Raw genomic sequence first — 22,895 nt, forward strand, 5'->3', positions numbered from 1 at the left:
TTGGCAATAACCATTGTTTCCAGAAAGATTTAATAAAAAAAAAAAAAAACAAAAAAAAAAAACATTTTACCGTGGCGATCTTATTCGGGAGTGGGAGAGGGTACCTGTCAAAACCAGGCTCCTGCCGCAGCCACCCCCCCCCCCCCCCAGAAAAAAAGTGCCAGAGGTGGAGGTGGAGTTGGGGAGGATGAGGGGTGGGAACAAGCAGAGCTTACCCTTTTGCCCACCAGCGTACCAAATCGATTATATGCATGTCTGTTTTTCAGGTAGACCCGATCAGATCACCCATTGTTCACTAAGGAGAGGTGGATGTCAGTGGACACCCTCCGGCATCCGATCTGGTCTGTGAAAAACAGACGGAGGGGGATCCATTCCCCATTCGTCTGGCAGATCGGATAGAATGACAGTCAGATAGAAACGGACGAACAGAACAGACCGGTCATCCACCTGCTCAGTGGGGATGAACAGAGACATCCCCCTGCTGAGAAGGTGGATCCGTTTGATGGATTCCTCTTTCTCTGAAAGGGGCCTAAAATTAGATTTTTCCTTAAAGGGAACATATACTCAATTCAATTTTTTCTTTTGATAAACATAAAACAAATGAGCTTGGTGTAAAAAAATCTTTTTGGCAAATTGGAGACAGTATTTGCAATGAGCTACTTGGAGGTCCCTCTAATGACTAATCTATAGATGTCTATATTTAATACAACAAAGATATGGAGTTTTAAAATGGCTACAGAAAAATAACTAAACAATGTATATTTTAACTGGAAATGTGCTAACTGAAAATCCCCCTTTGTTTTCATTTACAAAAAAAAAAAAAAAAAAAACCCAATGTTAAACTACAGTACTGTGCAAAGGTTTTAGGCAGGTGTGTTAAAAAAAAAAAAAAAAAAAAAAAAGCCGTAAAGAATGCTCTCAAAAATATAAATGTTAAAGAGGTTGTAAAGTCCGATTTTTTTTTATCTTAATGCATTCTATACATTAAGATAAAAAGCTTTCAGTGTGCAGCAGCTTCCCTCAGCTCCCCTAATACTTACTTGAGCCCCCCCCCCCCCTCTATCCAATAATGCCCACGAGTGCCTCAGCCGTCCGGGACTGGCTTAGAGACAGCAGCGGTGCCATTGCTGTCAAACTCAGCTAGCCAATCAGGAGAGAGAGGGACGGGGCCGATCGACAGCTCTGTGTCTGAATGGCTAGACGGAGCTGCAGCTCAGCTCGGGTGTCCTATAGCAAGCTGCTTGCTGTGGAGGCACTCAACAGGTGGGTGCAAAACCACTGCACAGAGCAGGTAAGTAGAACAGATTTGGTATTTTAATAGGAAAAAAAAAAAAACAGACTTTACAATCACTTTAAAAGTTTATTTTTATCAATTACATTGAAAAGTAGATTAACAGAAGAGAAATCCAAATCAAATCAATATTTCTTGTGACCACATTTTGCCTTCAAAACAGCATCAATTCTTCTAGGTACACATGCACGCAATTTTTGAAGGAACTCAGCAGGTAGGTTGTTCCAAACCTCTTGGAGAACTAACCACAGATCCCCTTGATCTAGTCAAACTCAAATCCTTCTGTCTCCTGATGTAATTCCAGAAAGACTCGATGTTGAGATCAGGGCTCTGAGGTGGCCAACCACTTGCAGGACTCCTTGTCCTTCTGCACACTAAAGATAGTTCTAAATGACATTGGCTGTATGTTTGGGGTCATTGTTCTGCTGCAGAATAAATTAGGGACCAATCAAATGCCTCCCTGATGGTATGGCATGGTGGATAAGTATTTGCCTGCATTTCTTAGCATTGAGGACACCATTGATCCTGACTAAATCGCCAACTCTATTTGCAGAAATGCCGCCCACAATTTGCAAGGAACCTCCACCATCCTTCACTGTTCCCTGCAGACACTCATTATTGTACCGCTCTTCAGCCCTTCAACAAACAAACTGCCTCCTGCTACAGCCAAATATTTAAGTATGACTCCTTATTCCAGAGCAAGTGCTGCCATTCATGCATAGGTGAGTCACTTAAACCTTGTTTCCCTGTTGGAGGAATGTTTTTTAGGCCTCAATGCTTTCATAAAGACCACTTCTAGACAGACTTCTCCAGACAGATGGGTGTACTGGTTTCCTGCACTGCTGGACACCTTACCATGTAGAAGGGAAGTAAGCATTATGTATCTTTCATCTGCTTCATTAAATTTCCTGTGTCAGCCACTGTGCCTATGGTCTTCAATGTTGCCTGTTTCTTTGCGCTTCTTCAAACGAGCTTGAATAGCACATCTTGACACCCCAGTCTGCTTAGAAATCTTTCCCTGGGAGAGAACATGCTGATGCAGTATACCTACCTTGTGGCTGGTTGCGGTGCTCAGTCTTGCCATGGTGTGTGACCTGTGATATGAAACAGTCTTCTATAACCTCACCTTGGCAGCAGAGTTTAGCTGTTCCCCACCCAGTTTTAAGCCCCCCACACAGTGGTTTCTGTTTATGAATGTGTTTTTATCAACATATGAAACTGATGGTCATTGACACCTGCTTGGTATAATTGGTTAATCATGTACCTGACTCTAATCTTGTACAAATGTAAGAATAGATGATATTTTAAAGGCAAAGGGTAGTCAAACCAAATGCTGATTTGTTTTAAATGTTTCTCCTGTTTGCATTTTGTAAATTGATAAAAATAAACATATAATGTTTTCTAAAGCATTCTTACTTTACAGCGTTTCAACACACCTGCCTAAAACTTTTGCAAAGTACTGTACGTAAAATATGCAATTTTAGTTCAGATCTAACACGTTTATGTTTTATGATCATGACCACTTTCCCACTCTTGTTATAATAGATTTCAGAAAACTTTAAAGAAATCTTACCAAAGACACAACATTATTTGTAATGACCCCTCCAAATAAACTCTTTACTGTGTTTTTCTATGGAAAAATAAGAAAAAGGAATATGTTAAAGGTCAATTCATACTGGAATACAACTCAAGTGATAACAGGCAAGGAGAACTTACCAGCTCAGGAGACATTTCCTCAATCTTAGTAATAAGGTCTGTAAAGAACTCTGTCATGTCTTTCTGTTCTCCTGTGTTGAGTGGCTGCTTGTCCATGGTGTACGTCTTACAAAACGGCCTTGGGTTATAAGCTTTACATTCACTTTCCTGGAGTAAACACAATCATTACAGCAATTCAATGGTATTGCAACACACAAATATGGGATAAAGTGTTTCAGTTTTTTACAAAAACCATAGACACATCGAGACAATTATCTTCTCATGCTTAAGTGCCAGTTCACACTAGGTTGCTCCGACTTCGGGGGCGACATGTGAAGTCGCGTGCACCGCGACTTCGGCGCAACTTGCACGGACTTCATATAAAGAATGTCTATGCAAGTCGCTCCGAGGTCGCCCCGAAGTAGTACAGGACCCTTTTTCTAAGTCGGAGCAATTTGTGTCGCTCCTATGAGAACGGGTCCTGTAGCACTGCATGGACTGCGACTTGTCAGGCTGACAAGTCGCGGTAGTGTGAATGGACACTAAAGCGTTTGTTGCCCAAAAAAAAAAAAAAAAACAGATACTGTTTCCTTAAAGCATGCTATATAGCACAGTGCTTGTGCTGTGTAATTTGGCACCTCGTATTGCCTAAAAAACCTGGCTGATCCTGCCAGTTTCTACCCTACCCTCTGTAAACTGACCACTGTGTATCATGGCTGCTGAGCCCTGACACTTTGGTCAGTGTACGTGCCTCCGTCATCTGCAGCCCTGCTGTCTCCTGTGTCCTCCTCCCCCCTGCCTGCCTATCTGCTATGTCAGCGCCCACCCCTCCACTCCTGCTGATCTCATATTTATTACAAAATACTCTAGATCACTCTGTAATATAACCCTAAGTGCTCCTGTGCCTGTCTTATAAAAAAAAATATGTGATCTGTACCTTTATCAGAGCGGCTCCCAGCGATCATGTGACTGTTTGGCTCTCTCTTCTCTCCCCTCCCCAGCTGTAGTGCCCGATCCCACCCACTGGAGCTGTCAGCCAGGCAGGGAAGAGAGCCGAGGGGTCAGCTGATCACTGGGAGCCGTTCTGATACAGATCGCATATTTTTTCTATAAGAAAGGCACAGGAGCACTTGGGGTTATATTAGAGTGGATATGATTATTTTATGGTAGTGGCTTAACAACCACTTTAAAGATGAACACTAGGCAGATTTGCACCACCAACTGCAAAAAAAGTTGGGATGCTGTGTAAAATCTACATAAACCCATATTTTATTCACAAGTGAAAATAAAAACTTAAATAAAAATGTTTATACAAAAGTACCATTTTGAGAAAAAAAGAAAAGTCATATTGAAATTGATGGCAGCAATACATTTCAGAAAAGTTGGGACAGGGCAACAAAAAGCTGGCAAAATGGTACTAACAAGGAAAACCTGGAAGAACACTTTGCAACCAATTAGGTTAATTGGCAACATGTCAGTGACATGACTGGGCATAAAAAGAGCATCTTAGAAAGTCAGAGTGTCCCAGAAGTAAAGATGGGCAGAGGTTCACCAAACTGAAAAGCTGTGTTTAAAAATTAAAAAAATGTCAATGCAATTTCAGAATAATGTTCAACATAATACCGCAAAGACTTTAAATATATCAATCTACAGTACATAATATCCTCAAAAGATTCTGAGAATAAGGAAAAATCTCTGTGTGCAAGCGTCAAAATGGAAATGCAATACTGGATGCCTCTGATCTTTGGGCCCTCAGACAGCACTGCACAAAACAGGCATGATTCTGTGATGGACATCACTGCTTGGGCTCAGGAATACTTCTTTTGTGCCATCCAAAAACAAGTTGAAGCTCTATCTAGCAAAGAAGCAATACCTGAGCATGACTCAAACATCGCCATCTTCTCTGGGCCAAAGCTCATTTAAAATGGTCTGTTGCAAAGTGAACAGCCAGATGAATGACTTTTTTTTTTTTTTTTTTTAGAATCCTAGGCACATCTGCCTCCAGGCTAAAGAAAAGGACCTTCTGGCATGCTATCAGCGCTCCATTGAAAAGCCTGAAGCTCTGATGTTATCTGCAGTCCAGACCTTTCATAAATTTAAAATATTTGGCGCATCTTGAATTAAAAAAAAAAAAAAACAAAGAGGACCAAGGACTGTTGAGCAATTAGACCCCTATATCATGTAAGAATAGGACAATATTCCTCTCCGAAAGCAAATTGAAAACCGAACAAGTCAGCGCTAACGATGCAAGAAAACCAGCTGCTTTAAATAGGCATAGATACACAAACCCATGAAGCATTATAAAAATTGCAGAGCTAGGTAGTTGCAATAGGTGTATAATTCACACAAAACACCAATGCAAATATAAGTGTCCATAAATAAAAATGAAGTACTAAAAATAAACCCAACTGTTAATGGATCCACTGATGAATAGCCGCATTGTCAGTGCAAAAATCCAGTGAATCAATTAATAATCCAAGTGTAGCTTGTTAAACCTTCACCATAAAAGCAGAAACTGCCTGCTGTTTTTCCTTCACCATCTAGGAAGATTACAGAAAGTAATGCTGTCTATGCATAGAACAGCAAACGGTGCTCGTTAAATACAATATCTCTCCCTCCAGACCAGCACTGGCAAAAAAAAATCTCATAGTGCAGTACTTCAATGGTGACTCAAAGTGCATAAACATGTTAAACATTCTTCTAAATAAAAAACAAGCTAGCTAATCTGCAAAGCATACAAACAAAAGTCGTTTCAGAGGAAAGGCATAAATCAGAACGTACTGATCCCATGAAGCCACCAGAGCTTCCATGGCAGGAACCCTATTCCTTGAGATAAATCTGTCCAGTTTGTCTTTTTAACTTGGGATATCTACATTTGGCAATGAGAGGGTGCCTAGAATTCAACAGGCTAGCATCTGTCATAAGGATCTTCCAAAAGACAGGGAAAACAAAAAATGGGATTTTTGACTCACCGTTAAATCCATTTCTCTAATGTTCATTGAGGGACAGTTCCTGATATTCTTAACCACTGGGTTATACTGCCCCAAACAAGAGTAGGACACTAGACCAGAAAAAAAGTCTGGCTATGCCTATGGGCAGTCCCAGGGGGTATACTCCCTCCCTCTGTTATAGGTACTCAGTTTTGTTATTGACGGACACAGCTCCTGATATTAATAACCATTGGGATGTCCCAAAGCAGTGTTATGGGTGGGAACAACAAAAAATTTCCCAAGGCTAAACATGACAGAAAGCCCAGGAGGCACTGAGCGCCCGAGTAGAAAGCGCCTTGACAGGGAAAGGAGGAACCTGACCCTGGATGGAAAAGATCTGAACCGCCGTCCGTCTGATCCATCTGGAAATGGTGGGAGAGGAAACAGACAACCCTTCCCGAGACCCATCCCTGAGCAAAAATAGTGAGACCTAAAAGACTCTGTAGCTGCAAGGTACAACCTAATTGACCGGTACACATCCACGGCATGCAAAGCAATTTCCTTCGGATGTGTTAGCCCCGGACACAGGGAAGGCAACACAATGTCTTCATTCAAATGAAAACCAGAGACAACATGAAGAACGAACGAACGATGGACAGGGGCGAAGAACCACCTAATTACTGTAAACCACCAGTAAGATGGACAGGACAATGCCGCTAATTTCAACACCCTGCGTGCAGAGGTGAAATCCACCAAAAAGGCAATCTTCTAGGACAGCATAAGCAGGGGAATCTCCCGAAGACTCTCAAAAAGAGGCTTCTGGAAGAAAGAGCACCAAATCAAGGTCCCAACTTGGCAACATAGACCGCACTGGCGGTGTCAAGTGCCTAACTCCCTGAAGAAAAGTATGCACCAAGGAGTATGTGGCCAAGGGCCATTGAAAGGAGACCGCTAAAGCCGACACCCGACCCTTGATAATACTCAAGGCCAGTCTCTGCTCAACCCCCCTCCCGTTGAAAGAAGGTCAAGATCCGAGCCACCGAACAAGAGTGAGGATGAACCCCAAGGAGATTCACACCATGCAATAAAAGTCTTCCATGTATGACGGTAGGTCTCCCTAGAAGTAGGTTTCCTAAATCTTATCAGCATTGGAAACACCGACTCACGACTGTAAAGCAGGATTGAAGATTGGTCCTTGTGACAGCAGATCCTCCCTGAGAGAAAGCTTCCAAGGAACGTCGATGACCAGCCGCACCAGATTGGTGTACCAAGCCTGGCAAGGCCAGTCTGGTGCCACTAAGATGACCGGGATCCCTCTGCCTCGATCCTGCATAGAAGTCTTGGCGCAGAAGCTTGAGAGGAGGGAAGGCATAAACCAGACGATTCTGACCCCATGGGGCCACCAACGCATTTGTGACATTAGCCAGAGGATCCTGTGACAAAGAAGCCAACAGATCCATATCGGAGATGCCCCACCGGAGACACAACTGATGAAACACCTCTGGATGAAAGGACCACTCTCCTTGGTTCAATGCCTGTCGACTGAGGTAATCTGCCTGACCGTTTTCCACCGCAGGAAAGTGTATGGCAGGGAGGGCTGGAACGAACAGCTCTGCCCACCTTAGAATACCTGCTACCTCTAGAGCTACCAGGAAACTTCTTGTGCCCCCTCTGGTGACTGACATAAGCCACGGCCATTGTATTGTCTGATAAAACACACACTGGACATCCCTGAAGATGATCTGTCCAATGTTCCAGGAACAGTCTGATCGCTCGGAGTTCCAAGACATTGATCGGGAGTTTGGACTCTTCCAGTTTCAGATCCCCTGAGCAGAATATTCGCCGAGGATGCCTCCCCAACTGGACAGGCTGGCGTCTGTGGTGACCACTGTCCAAAACAAGGGCAGGAAGGATTTGCCCAGCTGAAGCACTTTCGTTCCCCAGCTCAGCTGGGTCTGATTGCCTACAGACGGTGGATTGTTGTCCCATTTGGCGAGAATCTCCATTGCAGGGACCTCGTATGGAAGTGTGAAAACGGGTAGGCCTCCAAGGTAGACACCATCAGGCCCAGCACCCGCATGCAAGTCCGGAGGGATACCCATCTGCTAGACAGCAAGAGATGAATTGCAGCCTGTAGTTTCTGGAGTTTGTCCAGAGGAAGGAGAACTCTAGCTAAGGCCGAGTCCAGAGTCAGACCCAGGTAGTCCAGCTTGTGGACGGAACCAGGGAAGACTTGTGAAAATTCACAATGCAGCTAAACTCCCTCAAGTTCAGCGCCTTGAGGTCCAGAATTGGACGCACCTTGCCTTCCTTCCTGGGGACTGTAAACAGGTTTGAGTAAAACCCCTGAAAATGTTCTGAAGTCGGAACCGGGACCAGCACCCGTGAAGTAAAAGTTCTTGCACCGCCTTAAAAAAAAAAAAACAAAAAAAAAAACCTGTAAGCCAGTGGTTCTCAACTCCTGTCCTCAGGACCCACTAACAGGTCAGATTTTAAGTATTACCTTAGGGAGATGCAAACTAGAATACTGCAATCGCTGAGCAGCAAATTATATCACCTGTGATGTATTTCAGTTATCTTGGAAACCAGGCCTGTTAGTGGTTGCTGAGGACAGGAGTTGAGAACCTCTGCTGTAAGCGGACCGGGGACAGTCGCACGTCGGAAGGAAGAACCTTACCGAAGGGTAAGACTAAAACTCGATTTTGTAGCCGGACTGAATGACCTTGTGGACCCACTTGTTCTTGTACCAGGGGAGTCCAGGGAGTCTGGGAACAAGCGAAGACCCCCCCCCCACTCTAGATACGGGTGAGTGCGCATCTTTCCTGCTAAAGGGACCTTGTCCGCGGGTCTGGAGAAGCCCACAATTGACTTGCCAGACCAAGTTCGCATGGATCCTCCAAAGGAGGCCCCGAAGGGCTCCGATCCCTTGTAAGTCAACCCTGAGGGATGAAACAACTTCTTATGATCCAAGGAGGGCCCACATCTATGGCAAGCATCCTTGCCCTTAGTAGCCTGCGGAAGAAAGGTACTCTTCCCCCCTGTGAGACATTTATTGATGTCATCCAGGGTAGCACCAAACAGGCGATCTCCTTGAAAGCAAAGATCAGTCAAGGCCTCTTTAGAAATCTGGTCCGCAGATCAGCATTTGAGCCAAAAGACACGCAAAAGGACCACTGCAAAAACAGAGAGCCAAGCCATTAGGGGAGCCGCATCCAAAGAGGTCTCACAGATAAACAGCAGCACCTGGGCCAACTGGTCCGCCAGCTCAGCAAAAGTGTGGGGGGGGGGGGGTTACTCTACTCCCCCTCCAGGTCATGGCTTAAAAAAGCAGTCTGTGACACCAGCAGAATGGTGAAAATAGGTCTCAGTCCCGAACCAGCCCGGGTGCACTTATTGCGGGCCACAGCGTCCGCCTTCCTGTCAGCCGGATACTTAAAGGCCGGGACCACTTCAACCGGTATTAGAGTTGACTTGTTTAATATGGAAACCGGAACTGTCCACTTCTTAAGAAGGGACTCTTCATAGGGGTAATCGCCTAGCACCTCACTTAGGGACCCCAAGGGGACGCTTTGGTGCTCTGGATGGTTTGCGAGTGCCAAAGGGAACCTGCGCTTCCGTCGCAGCTGCGTCCTCCAACTTTAAGTCTCAAGCACAGATACAATCAGCGCGTCCAGCAGCACCTTTTCACGGGCGGTTGCAGAAGTGGAGGAAGCATCCTCACTATGAGTATTCAGGGAGTGTGGTCACAGACCCAGCAGGGTGACCCACGTCCATGGCGGCCGAATCAGATTCCGGATCTGAGGAGACAGATGAGGCAGGGGAAGGTGGGGGGCGTTTTATGCCAGCCCATCACCAAAAAGCCACCTCCACTCGGGACTCTAGGATCGCCGTCAGTGCATCGATGGATGGATGGGCCCCCCAACCACAGAGAGATGAGATGTGGAGTCAAAAGGGGGACCCCACAAAAAAGTGAAAAACACTGCTAAGGGACAACCCCCACCCCGCTGGCAGCACCACCCGGTCGCCAGGCACAAAGCACCAAGAAATCCTCAGCAGGGAGGGAGGGGACCCCACCAGACTCACCAACCCGCAGAAACCAGGCACCACAGCCACCAGGAGAATCTGCACTGCATGAGCTGCGATCAGGAAATTAAAGAATCCAGGAGCCAGCACCAGGGGATGAGGAGGGGCTCCCACCACCAAAATCGCAGCCAAGAGGGCGCCACTGTCATGGCTGCCACCATTTTAAATGGCAGAGCACCACAAAATGGTGGACTACACAAACACGGCCGCCATGCAGTGACCACACAGGCTGCAAATGGCAGCACCGCAAAGCTCCCAGGGTACCAGGAGGGATAACTAGACCTCAAGGGCAGGGTGAGGTGCCCTGGCAGGAGCCCCCCACCAGGTATAACCCCCCCATCCCCTGCACAGCCGATCGTCCGGTCTCCTACGGTGCACCCCCCATCGCCAGCATATCGCCCTGCCTTCACTCTAGGAGGTGGACTAGACCACCCACACAGCCCCAGCATAAGTAGAGGGGGGGAGGTAGGATAATGGGGCAGGACAGGAAGGAGGGGAACCCAGGGGTTTGACCACCCATGTCCACCCCAACATCATGGGGGGGGGGGGGGGTCAGCTACTGACCATACCAGGAACCACGTGGGCACCGCTCCAGACAGAACCCCTCGCCATCGAAATGAGGGGGCTGTCAGCCAGGAGGAACGCTGCAACTCGGGCCAAGACCCGTTCTTATGTGACCTCACGAGGCGTTAAAACTCGCAGGTCAGCCCCCGTCCGGTGGGGCTATGTTGCAGCCGACCTAGCGCGGAGCTGAGGTCTATGCGCGCTCGCTGGCCAGACTGGGGTGACCGCTGGATCTAGATTATCTAGCCTGTCACCCAGTCTGGCAGTTGATTGTAGATCTCACAGGAAAAAAACAGGAGAAAAAAATTGCCAGGATCAGAGATCCCAGAAAGGAACCTATAGCAGAGAGGGATTATACCCCCTAGGACTGCCTATAGGCGTAGCCAGACTTTTCTGCCTAGTGTCCAACTCCTATAGGGAGCAGTATAACCCAATGGTGTCCGTCAATGAATGAAAGAGAAAAGGAATTTTTTATGGCCAAGCGCAGGCCTGAATTTTTTCAAACCAACAGAAAATGGTATTTTAGGGTCTAGCGTGAAAATGGGCAAATGGGATTTCCTACATCATCCAGGACCCTCTTACAAAAGCCAAAAGTTAGATGACTCCTGAGCTGAGAGCATCATTCTGGGATTAAAGAGCCTGAAATTTCCACTGAGGGAGTAATACAAACATGTCCAGCGCTGATCTCAGGTTCAGGGTCAATCCAAACCAGTGTAATGTCTGGATAGTCCAGGACACATTGTCCATCAGAGCCTGCTTCGGGTGCTTCCTCAATAGGAGGTCATCTAATTGTATCACAATGGAATGCCAAAGGCGCACAGAAGGGTACTACTGAGACCTGCACTTTGGGGACTACTCAAGAGGCCGAATGGCATGGCCATGAACTGAAAGTGCAGGGGATCACAGCAAAACTTAAGAACACTGGTGCGATGGAAAAATGGTATGCATGTATTTATATCTCCTTGATATCCACAAAAGCCAGGACAAACAGGAGACCCATGGAGGAGATGAGAAACCTCCAGCAGCCCATTACAACTATAGCTTAAAGTCAGGATGGAGAGCAGGACTAGGCAGTAAAAACAGAGCTCTAGAGAGGGCTTCCAACCATTAGTTGGGTCCTTAAAGACAGTTGCATCCTCCACCAGAACGAGGGTTGGTTTGTTAAGGCAGGAAACTGTGGGATCCACAGTGGTGGTAGACAACAGGTACAAAGCTAATAAGCACTTAAGGGAAGCAAACAGATCCAATATTTAAAAAGGAGGTTTCTGAAGAACCGACAGCACCAAATTGAGGTCCCACAGAGTTAACGGAGATCTAAACGGGGGAGCCAGGTGGTGGACCCCTGAACAAAAAGGTGGAATTTGTGGCCACAGACGCTGAAAGAAAATTGCCAGTTCTGAAATTTGGCCTTTGATGGTACCCAAGGCCAAATGCTGATCTACACCTCTTTTGAGAAACTCCAAAACACGAGACAACAAAAAGGGGAGGGGGGGGGGGGGAAGAGACCCACCCTGAAACTCACACCAAGCAATGTAAGCCTTCCAGACTATGATAAATCTTCCTCGAAGTAGATTTTCTAGCTTTTAACAGCAGAGGAATCACCGATTCAAACACCCCTCTTTCCTTCAGCACCTGGCTTTCAACAGCCATGCGGTTAAAGCCAGTGACTGAAAAGCAGGATGGAAGATCGGTCCTTGAGCTAAAAGATCTTCTCTGCGAAGAAGTCTCCAAGGGAGATTGGCGACCAGCCGCACAAGGTCTGCATACCAGAACCTGCGAGGCCAGTCCAGAGCCACTAGGATAACCCAGAATCCCTTCTGCCTTGATTCTTCGCAGGAGTCTTGACAGAAGATTTATTGAGGGAAATGTGTACATCCGACGATACTGGCCCCAAGGAGCCACCAGAGCATCTGTGGCATCGGCTAGAGGATCCCGAGACATTGCTACACACCTCTGCACCTTCCTGTTGAGACGAGAGGCCAACAAGTCCACATCGTGAGTCCTCCATCAGAGATAAAGTCAACTAAAGACCTCCTGGTGGTGAGACTATTCTCCTTGATCCAACGTCTGCTGACTGAGGTAGTCCACCTGCCAATTTTCTACCCCTGCAATATGCACAGCAGAGATGGCTGGAAGGAACCATTCTGCCCACCTTAGAATGCCGGATACTTCCCAAGCCGCTAGGACACTTTTGGTGCCCCCTTGATGATTGACATATGCCAAGGCCATGGCATTGTCCGATTGAATCCTTACTGGGTGCCCCTGCAGACGAACCGTCTATTGGGAGTGGCAAAGCCTGATCGCCCAAATTTCCAGGATATTGATTGGCAGGCTGGACTCAGAGTCCAAACCCCCTGAGCACAATCCGTGCCCAAAACACCTCCCCACCCAGACAGGCTGGCATCCATGGTGACCACTGTCCAGTACAGGGGGAGAAAAGACCTTCCCTGTCTAAGCGCCGAAGAGCGGAGCCACCAGATCAGGGATCCCTTCGTACCCTGGCTCAACAGGATCAGATTGTCTAGAGACTGTGGGTTCTGTGGGAATCTCCTTTTGCAGAGATCTGGTATCAAACTGAGCAAATGGAACCGCCTCGAAGGTGGAGACCATCGAGCCCAGCACTTGCATAGAAAACCTGAGAGATGAACCCCGGCTGGACAACAGGAGCCATATCGGCACAGTGATGTAGTGGTTAGCACTTTCACCTAGCAGCAAGAGGGTCGCTGGTTCGAATCCCAACCACGACACTACCTGCCTGGAGTTTGCATGTTCTCCCTGTGCCTGCGTGGGTTTCCTCTGGGTACTCCGGTTTCCTCCCACACTCCAAAGACATGCTGGTAGGTTAATTGGATCCTGCATAGAATTGGCCTTACTATGTATGTATGAATGTGAGTTAGGGACCTTAGATTGTAAGCTCCTTGAGGGCAGGGACTGATGTGAATGTGCAATGTATATGTAAAGCGCTGCGTAAATTGACAGCGCTATACAAGAACCTGAAATAAATAAATATCGTATCCTGCGACTTCTGGAGTTTCAACTCCGGAAGAAACACTCGGGCTGAGGCCATGTCCAGGATCACGACCAGATAGTCCAGCTTGGTGGACGGGACCAGAACAGATTTTTGGAAATTCAGTTTCCATCTGAGCTCTTGCAGAGTTTGCACCGAAAAGTCCAGACTGTCTTTTAAGGCATTCAGGGACTCCGCTCGCAGAAGGAGGTTGTCCAAGTACCCCAGTACTGCAATCCCCTCTGCCTTAGCAATGCTAACACCGGGGCAAAAACTTTTGTGAACACCTGAGGCGAGACCAAAGGATAACGCCACAAATTGATAGTGCTCCTCGACCACAGCAAGGAAACGCTGATGCCCGACATATATAGGGATATGAAGGTAAGTGTCCTTGATAGCGATAGAGGCCAGAAAATCCCCCTGATGAAGGGATGCCACTACCGTGTGAATGGACTCCATTCAAAATTTCTGAACCCGCAAAATGCAGTTCAACAGTAAATAGGTTTGAATAAAAACCCTGAAAGCGTTCAGATTCTGGAACCAGTACAATGACCCCTTGTTAAAGCAGATCCTGTACCACCCAAAGAAGATCTCGTAGGCGATCTGGAGCCAAACACAGGTTGGAAGCGAACAACCTTGCTGGAGGCAAGGCCTGGAACTGAATCAACTCGTGGACCCATTTGCCTTGAATCAAGGAGGTCCATGGATCCGGAAAGAAGCGAAGATGTCCCTCCACCCCAGATACGAGTGAAGGCGCCCCTTCAGGCAGAAGTGGGCTTGTCTGCGGTCCTGGAGAAGCCCGCTCTCGACTTACCAGGCCAGGGCCTTTTGGAACCCCCTGCGGGGGGTTACGGGAAAATGAACGATAGGAAAATTTTGATCCTTGGTCCTTAGATTCAGAGGGACAAAAGGACCGCTTATGGGCCGAGAAGAAAGGGCCACGTTTGCGACGAGACTCTTTGCTCCTGGTAGTCCGAGGAAGCAGAGTACTCTCACCTCCAGTAAGACCCTTAATGATCTTTCTATGGAAGCTCCAAACAAGCGGTCTCCTACAAAAGGGAGATCAGTCAATACTTTCTTGGAAGCCTGGTCCGCAGACCAGTATTTCAGCCATATCATGCGGCGAAGAGTCACCGCTGTCACGGACAACCTACAAGCCAAGGGTCCGCATACAGAGAGGCTTCACAGATATACTGCAACCCCTGGAACAACTGGTCAGTCAGCTCTGCCAGGTCAGGAGGAGGTTGTCCCCCTTCCAAATCCTAGCAAAAAATGGCCACAGAATGGAACCGGCCATAGTAAAAAGGCATCGGACCAGAGTTTCACCTCTAGTCAAAAGGGTTCTTAAAGGACGGAGAGTACTCCACTGAGAGAAGGGTGGCTTTATTCAACCTGGAAACTTGTGAGTCTACCACCGGAGGTACTGTCAGTTTCTTTACAGGGACTCTTCAAAAGGATACCTTCTAGTGAAACATTTAGGGACCCCGACAGTGGGTTTGGGGGAACCACACTGACTCGCGGACAATGTTAACGAAATAGGCTGGAAAGGGAAATCCCTTTGCCGCTTTGGAGGTTCTGCAGGCACCAAATACCTACAGCAGAAAGAGGGAGCTGTTTAACCCCCACAGGGACTTGCCACACCCTCCCCAGGTGCCCCAGGTGCAGAGCCAGAGAGACATGATGCATGCCGTGCGGTGATCAAAGAGAAAGGAAGTGCAGGAACCGCCACAAGAGGCCCACGGCCGATTCACCGCTCCATAGGCTTCAAAAACATGGCCGTCATTTGATAGCGATGGGAAACTACAAGAAAATCTCCAGACTAAACAAACATGGCTGCCAGTTATACATGCAGTCATTCACGGCACAATGGCGGCTCCCGCGCTGCTCCCGGGACCCCCAGGTACACTTGAACAGAGGCACTCCTTGAGCAGACAACCTGCCGAGAACTCACCCCCCCCCCCTTCCCGGACAGACTTGAATCTATGGTGACAATTGTCCATATACAGGGAAGAAAGATTTCCCTTGCTTGAGTATCGGGGACCGAAGCCACCAGATCAGGGACTCCGTGGTCACCTGGCTCTGAACATCCAGGGATTTTGGATTCTTGTTCCATTTGAGGATTTCTTCTGGAGGATCTATATGTGTAATTGAGCAAAGGGGGTCACCTCGAAGAACGACACCATCAGTCCCAGAACTCTCCTCCAGGACCGAAGGGATGAACATTTGCTGGTCAGCAACAGCTGAACCACAATCTGGAGTTCTTGGGAGGTTTTCCTGAGGAAGAAACACCCTGGCTGAGGATGAGTCCAAAGTCAGGCCCAGGTAATCCAGTCTCACGGAAGGGACCAAAGACGACTTCTGAAGTTTCACAATCCACCCAAACTCCTCCAGAGTTCTCATGGTGATTGCCAAATCTGTGTCCAGCACCGTAGGAGACTCCACGAAGAAGCACATCATCCAGGTAACCCAGGACCGATATCTCCTGCTGCCGCAACAGCACCAGGATCGGGGACAACACCTTTGCGAAGACCCGAGGAGCAGAGGCGAGACCAAAGGGCAAAGCCACAAACTGATAGTGATCCTCTCCCACAACAAAAGGGAGAAACCGTTGGTGTCCTCCACAGAGTGGGATGTGAAGGTAGGCATCTGTCTATGGAGGCCAGGAAATCACCCTGATGTAGGGAGGCCACCACCGTGCGAACCAATGCCATCTTGAACTTTTGAACTTGCACAAAGCAATTCAGTGCTTTCAGGTCCAGGATTGGACGCACCTTGCCTTCCTTCCTGGGAACCGTGAAAAGGTTTGAATAAAAGCCCTGAAAAGGTTCCACACACGGAACCAGAACTATTACCCCCTGTTGCACCGGGTCCTGAACTGCCCCAGATAGTGCCAGCAAGCGATCCGGGGGCAGTCGCACATTGAAAGGAAAAAAACCTTACTGGAGGGGCTGATCGAAACTCGATCTTGTAACCGGACCGTATGACCTCTTGAACCCATTTGTCTGGTATCAGGGATAGCCAAAGGGCCAGGAACCGGCAAAGACCAAGCCCCCCCCCCCCCCACCCCAGATACGGGTGAGGGCGCACCTTTAGGCCGAGGAGGTATTGTCCGCAGGTCTGGAGAAACTGGACTTTTGTTTGCCAGACCAGGGTCGCTTGGACCTACCTGAGGGAGTCTTGAAGGGCTTTGCCTTATCGACTGACCCTGAGGAACGATAAAACTGTGTGCAGAGGAGGGGGGGACCCCATCTGCGACGAGGGTCCTTACCCTTGTTAGCCTGTGGAAGAAAGGTACTCTTCCCCCCTGTGAGAACCTATACGATGTCATCCAGGGTAGCTCCAAACAGGCCATCTCCTTGAAAAGGTAGATAAGTCAAGACCTTCTTTGAAGTCGGATCCGCAGACCAGCACTTTAGCAAACAAATTGCAGCCCCTGCACCAGCTGGTCCAACAGCTTCTCAAAGTCAGAGGGAACCGGTTTGCCCTCCAGGTCATGGCGTAGTAACTTAGCCCATTCAGTCAACATTTGCGTGACAAGGGCAACCGTAAACACCGGTCTCAGTGCAGACCCCGCCAGGGAGTACATATTGCGGGCCACAGCCTCCGCCTTCCTATCCTCCGGATCCTTAAAGGACAGGGAATCCTCCACTGGGATAACAGTAGCCTTATTCAGTCTGGAGACCAGTGGGTCCACCGTAGGTGGCACAGTCCACTTATAAAGGACTCCTCAAAGGGATAGCGTCTAGCAATTCATTTAGGCACCCCAGGGGAACGCTTTGGGCGGTCCCATTCTTTTTTGAGCATGTTTTCAAAATACTGGGGAAAGGGAAAAACCTTTGCCGCTCTGGATAGCTTGTGAGTGCCAAACGTAACCTGCACCCTGGTTGCAGCCGTAGCTGCGTCCTCCATTTTCAGGGTCTTACGCACAGAAACAACTAGTGCGTCCACCAGCGCCTTATCTTGCACGTCAGTGGAGGTAGAAATGTCATCCGCCGCAGGCACACCCCCATGCGGCCTGGAATCGTGGTCCCAGTCCCCAGCAGTAGGTCCAACAGCCCCCAGCATGGGGAGTATGTAGAAGAGGGGGTGCATGACAGGACAGAGGGGAACCCGGGATTGTGAGGGTCCGACCGTCCCAAGGAAGGCGCACCGCGTCCGCCACAAAACTCGCCAGGGGAGGAGGGGGGAGAATTTACTCACCATACCAGGAACACAGGCGGGCGCCATCTCCTGACAAAACCCCACTCCGCCGAAGTGGGGGGCTGTCGGCCAAAAAGGAACGTTGCGACTTGGGCCTAGACCCGGCCATGTGCGACCTGGCGAGACGTTTAACTTGCAGGGCCAGTCCCCGTCCAGTGGGACTATGTTGGGCCGACCCATCACATAGGTACGGCCTGCGCGGGCTCGTTGGCCGGCTGGGGTGACCACTGGATCTATACATCCAGCCTGTCGTCCACATCCGGCTTGTAGATCTCACAGGAAAAATCCGGAGAAAAGCGAACTAAAAAAATTATCTAGAAAAAACTTTGCTAGGACCAGAGATCCCAGCAGGGAACTAGGTCCTTACTCCTGACTAGACCGATTAAAACTGACATCCAATGCAGGAAGAGAGAGGGTGTACCCTCTGGGACTGCCCATAGGCGTAGCCAGAACTTTTTTTCTGTCTAGTCTCCAACTCCTGTAGGGGGCAGTATAATCTGCAGGGGACAGTATATACTGATATGCATCAGGAGCTGCGTCCGTCAATGAACGATAGAAAAAATTCAGTTTAAAAAGAAAAAAATGCTAGGACCAGAAATCCCAGCAAGGAACTAGGCAGAAAAAAAACTGAAGACCTATAGAAGGAAGTGGGAGTATACCCCCTGGGACCACCCTATAGGCGTAGTCAAAAAAATTTTCGCCTAGTGTCCTACTCCTGTAGGGGCAGCATAAACCCAAGGGTCAAGAAGATCTGGAGCTGTATCCGTCAATGAACGAAAGAAATATTGTTTTGATAAACATTTGCGCAAATATTGTGCCCTAAAAATCAGTAGCACCTTTTTTGTATTCTACTGGTCACGTGCTTTCAGAAAATATATGGTTTGGGGGTCTTTAACAAATTCAGAAAGCTGTAAGATAAAATAAATTAAAAATTAATAAATTAAAAAAAAAAAATGAAAAATTGCAACAATGGCTTGGCAAAATTAGTTTAAAAATGGAGCACAGGGCCTAGCACTGAAAGGGTTAAAACAATAAAATGGATATCCTCACAATAAGGTGAAGTTGTCCCAAAACAGGAGCAACAGTGATTGAACTTTAAAGCTGAAGTCCAGGTATGATTTATATTGCATACTTACATTGGCCTAGCATTTTTACCTGAGGGACTGCTGGGGAGGCTAATAATCACTGTAGTAGACTGCACTACTACAGTGATAGCAGCAATCTTTCAGGTCCTGCGCTGAGTGGCCACTCTGCACATTGACCAAAGTATCATATATACAAAGAGTTCTCTCTACCTCATCCAGTCACAGAATGCCATTTATTTATAGAAAACAAACACAGGCATTCTATAAAATGGTGACAATGCCAATTTGTACAGAACCCAGAAGATCACAGCTACTACTGTGGTAATGCCAAATACTGCATCTTTCCCAGCTAGTCCTCAGGTATGAAATATGCATATCTACATTGGTTCAAGCTGGCATGTTATTAAATCATACCTGGTGTACAGCTTTAAAATAAGTTAATAAACAATATACTAGAATAAAAGAAGGAGACTTACCATTAAATAAGTAAACATTTTCTGTAGTTCCAGCAGAGTGGTTTTATGTTTAATCTCATCTGAATACTGCAAGAAAGGTTTGACATCGGTTTAAGCAGTTGAATATCCAGATGCTTTAACCTTACTTTAGGACATATGTAAGTCAATGTAAACACTAAGCAAGTCAAATATTGCAAATTAAAAAGGGACATAGGCATTTTTAATGTTTTTTCCCCATTATTGAGCTTAAAGCTCAATTGAAGTTTACTTGAAAAGTTTATATAGATAAATACATGGTGCTGCAAAGCAATGACTTTTCAGCATCTTGTCTTTCCTATGTAGCTGCAGTGCCAGTAGAAAGGTCTCTGTTGATGGCTTAGGAAAAACACACTTACTTTGCATGAAATTAGTAATCTACCTACAGTAGCCAATAAGCCACCAACCTCAGCCAGAACTAAAAGTCTGTAATCTGTCACATTCACTTTCTTGACCAGGAATGTGCTGATGAAGACCTGCAGTTCTGACTAAAGCTGAACTAAAACTTCAGCAGGAAACGGCCAAATTTCATTCAGCATGCAGCTATCCTCATTCGACAGAAGTCAATCTAATGATCGACTTCTGCCGAACCAGGACAGCCAGACACTGAACAGACCTCAGCTGGTCCATGCGGAACCTATAGACAGCTAACACTGTTAAAAAAACATGCTGGAAAACTTTAATTGATCAGTGGCTGAAGTGAATTTTGACAGTGGAGAGTTCCACAGGGCGCTGAAAAAGAACGGCCAGCGCAGAAATCTGACCCTTAATCGTGGCCAGCGTCAAACACTGGCCCACTCCAGTTTGGAGGAAAGCCAACACTCTCGACACCGAGTACGAGCGAGGGGAATACCCCCTGGACTCACACCAGGCAAAGTACGCCTTCCAAGTACGGTAGTAAATCTTCCCCGAAGAGGCTTTTCTAGCCTTGATCAAAGTGGGAATGACCTCAGGGGAGAGACCCCTATCCTTCAGGACCTGGCCTTCAACAGCCAGGCCGTTAAAGCCAGTGACTGTAAAGCAGGATGGAATATCGGCCCTTGAGACAGAAGGTCTTTCCGAAGCGGCAGGCGCTACGGAGCGTCGACTGCCAGATTGACGAGGTCTGCGTACCAAGACCGGCGAGGCCAGTACGGCGCCACCAGAATCACCGTATGCGGTTCCGAGGCTAACCTGCGAAGGAGCCTGGAAAGCAGCTGAATCGGTGGAAAGGCATACATCAGATGATACCGATGCCAGGGCGCCACTAACGCGTCCGAGGCGTCCGCCCGAGGATCGCGCGTCCTTGACATGAACCTTTCCACCTTGTTGTTTAGACGAGACGCGAACAGGTCCACATCCGGGGAACCCCACTTCGCGCACAACATCTGGAAGACATCCGGATGAAGGGACCATTCCCCCTGGTCCAGGGTCTGGCGACTCAGATAATCCGCCTGCCGGTTCTCCACCCCCAGAATGTGAACTGCCGTTATCGCCGGGACGTGCGTCTCGGCCCAAGACAGAATGTCGGCCACTTCCCGAGCCGCTCGGGCACTCCTGGTGCACCCTTGATGGTTGATGTAGGCCACCGCGGTGGCATTGTCCGTCTGAACCCGAACCGGACGGCCCTGAAGCCGTTCCGACCATTGCAGAAGGCAAAGCTTTATCGCTCGCAATTCCAGAATGTTGATCGGAAGGGAGGACGACTCCTACGACCAAGTTCCCTGGGCGGACAGAACGCCCAGAACACCACCCCAGCCCGACAGGCTGGCATCCGTGGTGATCACCGTCCGCAACAATGGACGAAAAGATTAGCTCCCCGACACCGCCGGGGACTGGAGCCACCACAGAAGATCCCTTCTGGTGCGTTGGCTCAATGAGATCCGCAGATCCAGGGACTGCGGTCGCCCGTCCCACTCGGCAAGAATCTCCGCCTGGAGACTCCGCGTGTGAAACTGGGCAAAAGGGATCGCCTCGAAAGTTGAGACCATCAAACCCAGACATCTCATGCATGTCCGGAGAGACGAGTATTGGTTGGTCCTGAGGGACCCGACCTCGTCCCGAAGTGTCCGGAGCTTGTCTGCCGGCAGGAAGACCCTCGCTTGAACAGAATCCAGAACCATCCCCAGATAGGGAAGTCGAACCGAAGGACACAGTCGACTTCGGAACGTTTATGGTCCAACCGAACTCCTGCAGTGTCTGCACCGTGGTGGACAGGCCGGTCACCAGACTCTGGCTGGCATTTGACCTTATCAGGAGATCGTCCAGATACCCCAAGACAGCAATGCCCTGTGCTCGTAACAGGGCCAGAACCGGCGCCAGTACCTTGGTAAAAACCCGTGGAGCTGAAGCGAGACCGAAAGGTAACGCCACGAATTGGTAGTGATCCTCCGCAATGGTGAATCGAAGGTACCTTTAGTGACCCTCGAAAATGGGGATGTGCAGGTACGCATCCTTCAAATCGATGGAGGCCATGAATTCCCCCGGACTCAGGGCAGCCACCACTGAGCGCAGGGATTCCATGCGGAACTTGCGAACCCGCACAAAGCGGTTCAGAACTTTCAAGTCCAGAATCGGACGCATCTTGCCCTCCTTTCTGGGCACAGTGAACAGATTGGAGTAAAACCCCCGAAATCTGTCCCGATGAGGCACCGGAACCACCACTCCTTGGGCCCGCAGGTCCCGCACCGCCAGGTGCAGATCCCGCAAGCGCTCCGGAGACAGCTGAAGATTTGAGGGAAAAAATCTGCCCGCCGGCCGAGAGAGAAATTCGATCTTGTAACCAGATCGAACGATTTCCTGAACCCATCTGTCCTGAATGCGGAACAGCCAAGGTTGGAGGAAACCGCGCAGATGTCCCCCCACCCCAGAAACGGGTGAGGGCGCCCCTTCAGGCGGAATTGGCGTGGGTTGTCGAACCGGACTGGCCAGAATTTTGCTTACCCGCCCACGGCTTCTTCTGGGAGCCTTGGCCTTTGAAGGGCTTGCCCTTGGATTGCGACCGAAAGGCACGAAAGGACCCCTGAGAGGGCCTAAACGAGGAGTTCCGTTTGCCACGGAAAGATTTGTGCTTGGGATTCTGGGGTAAGAGTACTCTTGCCCCCCGTAACTCCTTTGATCAGAGTATCCAAAGCCTCGCCAAAAAGGCGAGATCCCACGTAGGGAAAGTCCGCCAACGTCTTGCGAGAAGATTGGTCGACCGACCAACTTTTCAGCCATATCAGACGACGGTTCAGCATCGCCACGCTGGACAGGCGTGCAGCCAAAGGAGCTAAATTCAAGTCCGCATCACACAAGTACATGACTCCTTGATGGATTTGATCCACCATAGCCAACGTGGTAGGCGGAGCCAAATCAGCCACCAGGGTGCGCCTGAGCACCTTCGTCCAATCGGCAACCGCCTGGGCCGCCATAGCCGAAAATAGGTTTTAGCATAGAACCAGCAACCATATAGGCATGACGGGCAAGAGACTCCAACCTCCTGTCCGTAGGGTCCCGGAAAACCGGGGTATCCTCAGAAGGAACCGCAGTAGCTTTGTTTAAAACGGCTACCGCGTGATCCACCTGAGG

General features: G+C 48.6%; 1 protein-coding gene across 1 annotated transcript in view; it reads right to left on the bottom strand.

Annotated features, from left to right (window-relative positions):
* Positions 1 to 22,895, bottom strand: part of USP34 (ubiquitin specific peptidase 34) — a 600,284-nt gene that overhangs the window by 199,419 nt on the left and 377,970 nt on the right. The window contains exons 43-45 of the mRNA XM_082250967.1: positions 19,332 to 19,397; positions 3,008 to 3,154; positions 2,865 to 2,921 (exon numbers count right to left, since the gene is read on the bottom strand). Of these exons, the coding sequence (XP_082107093.1) occupies positions 2,865 to 2,921; positions 3,008 to 3,154; positions 19,332 to 19,397 (270 nt within the window). The remainder of the gene's footprint in view (positions 1 to 2,864; positions 2,922 to 3,007; positions 3,155 to 19,331; positions 19,398 to 22,895) is intronic.

This window comes from Pelophylax lessonae (genome assembly GCF_965119305.1).
Source record: "Pelophylax lessonae genome assembly, chromosome: 3".
In the NCBI taxonomy this organism is placed as follows: domain Eukaryota; kingdom Metazoa; phylum Chordata; class Amphibia; order Anura; family Ranidae; genus Pelophylax; species Pelophylax lessonae.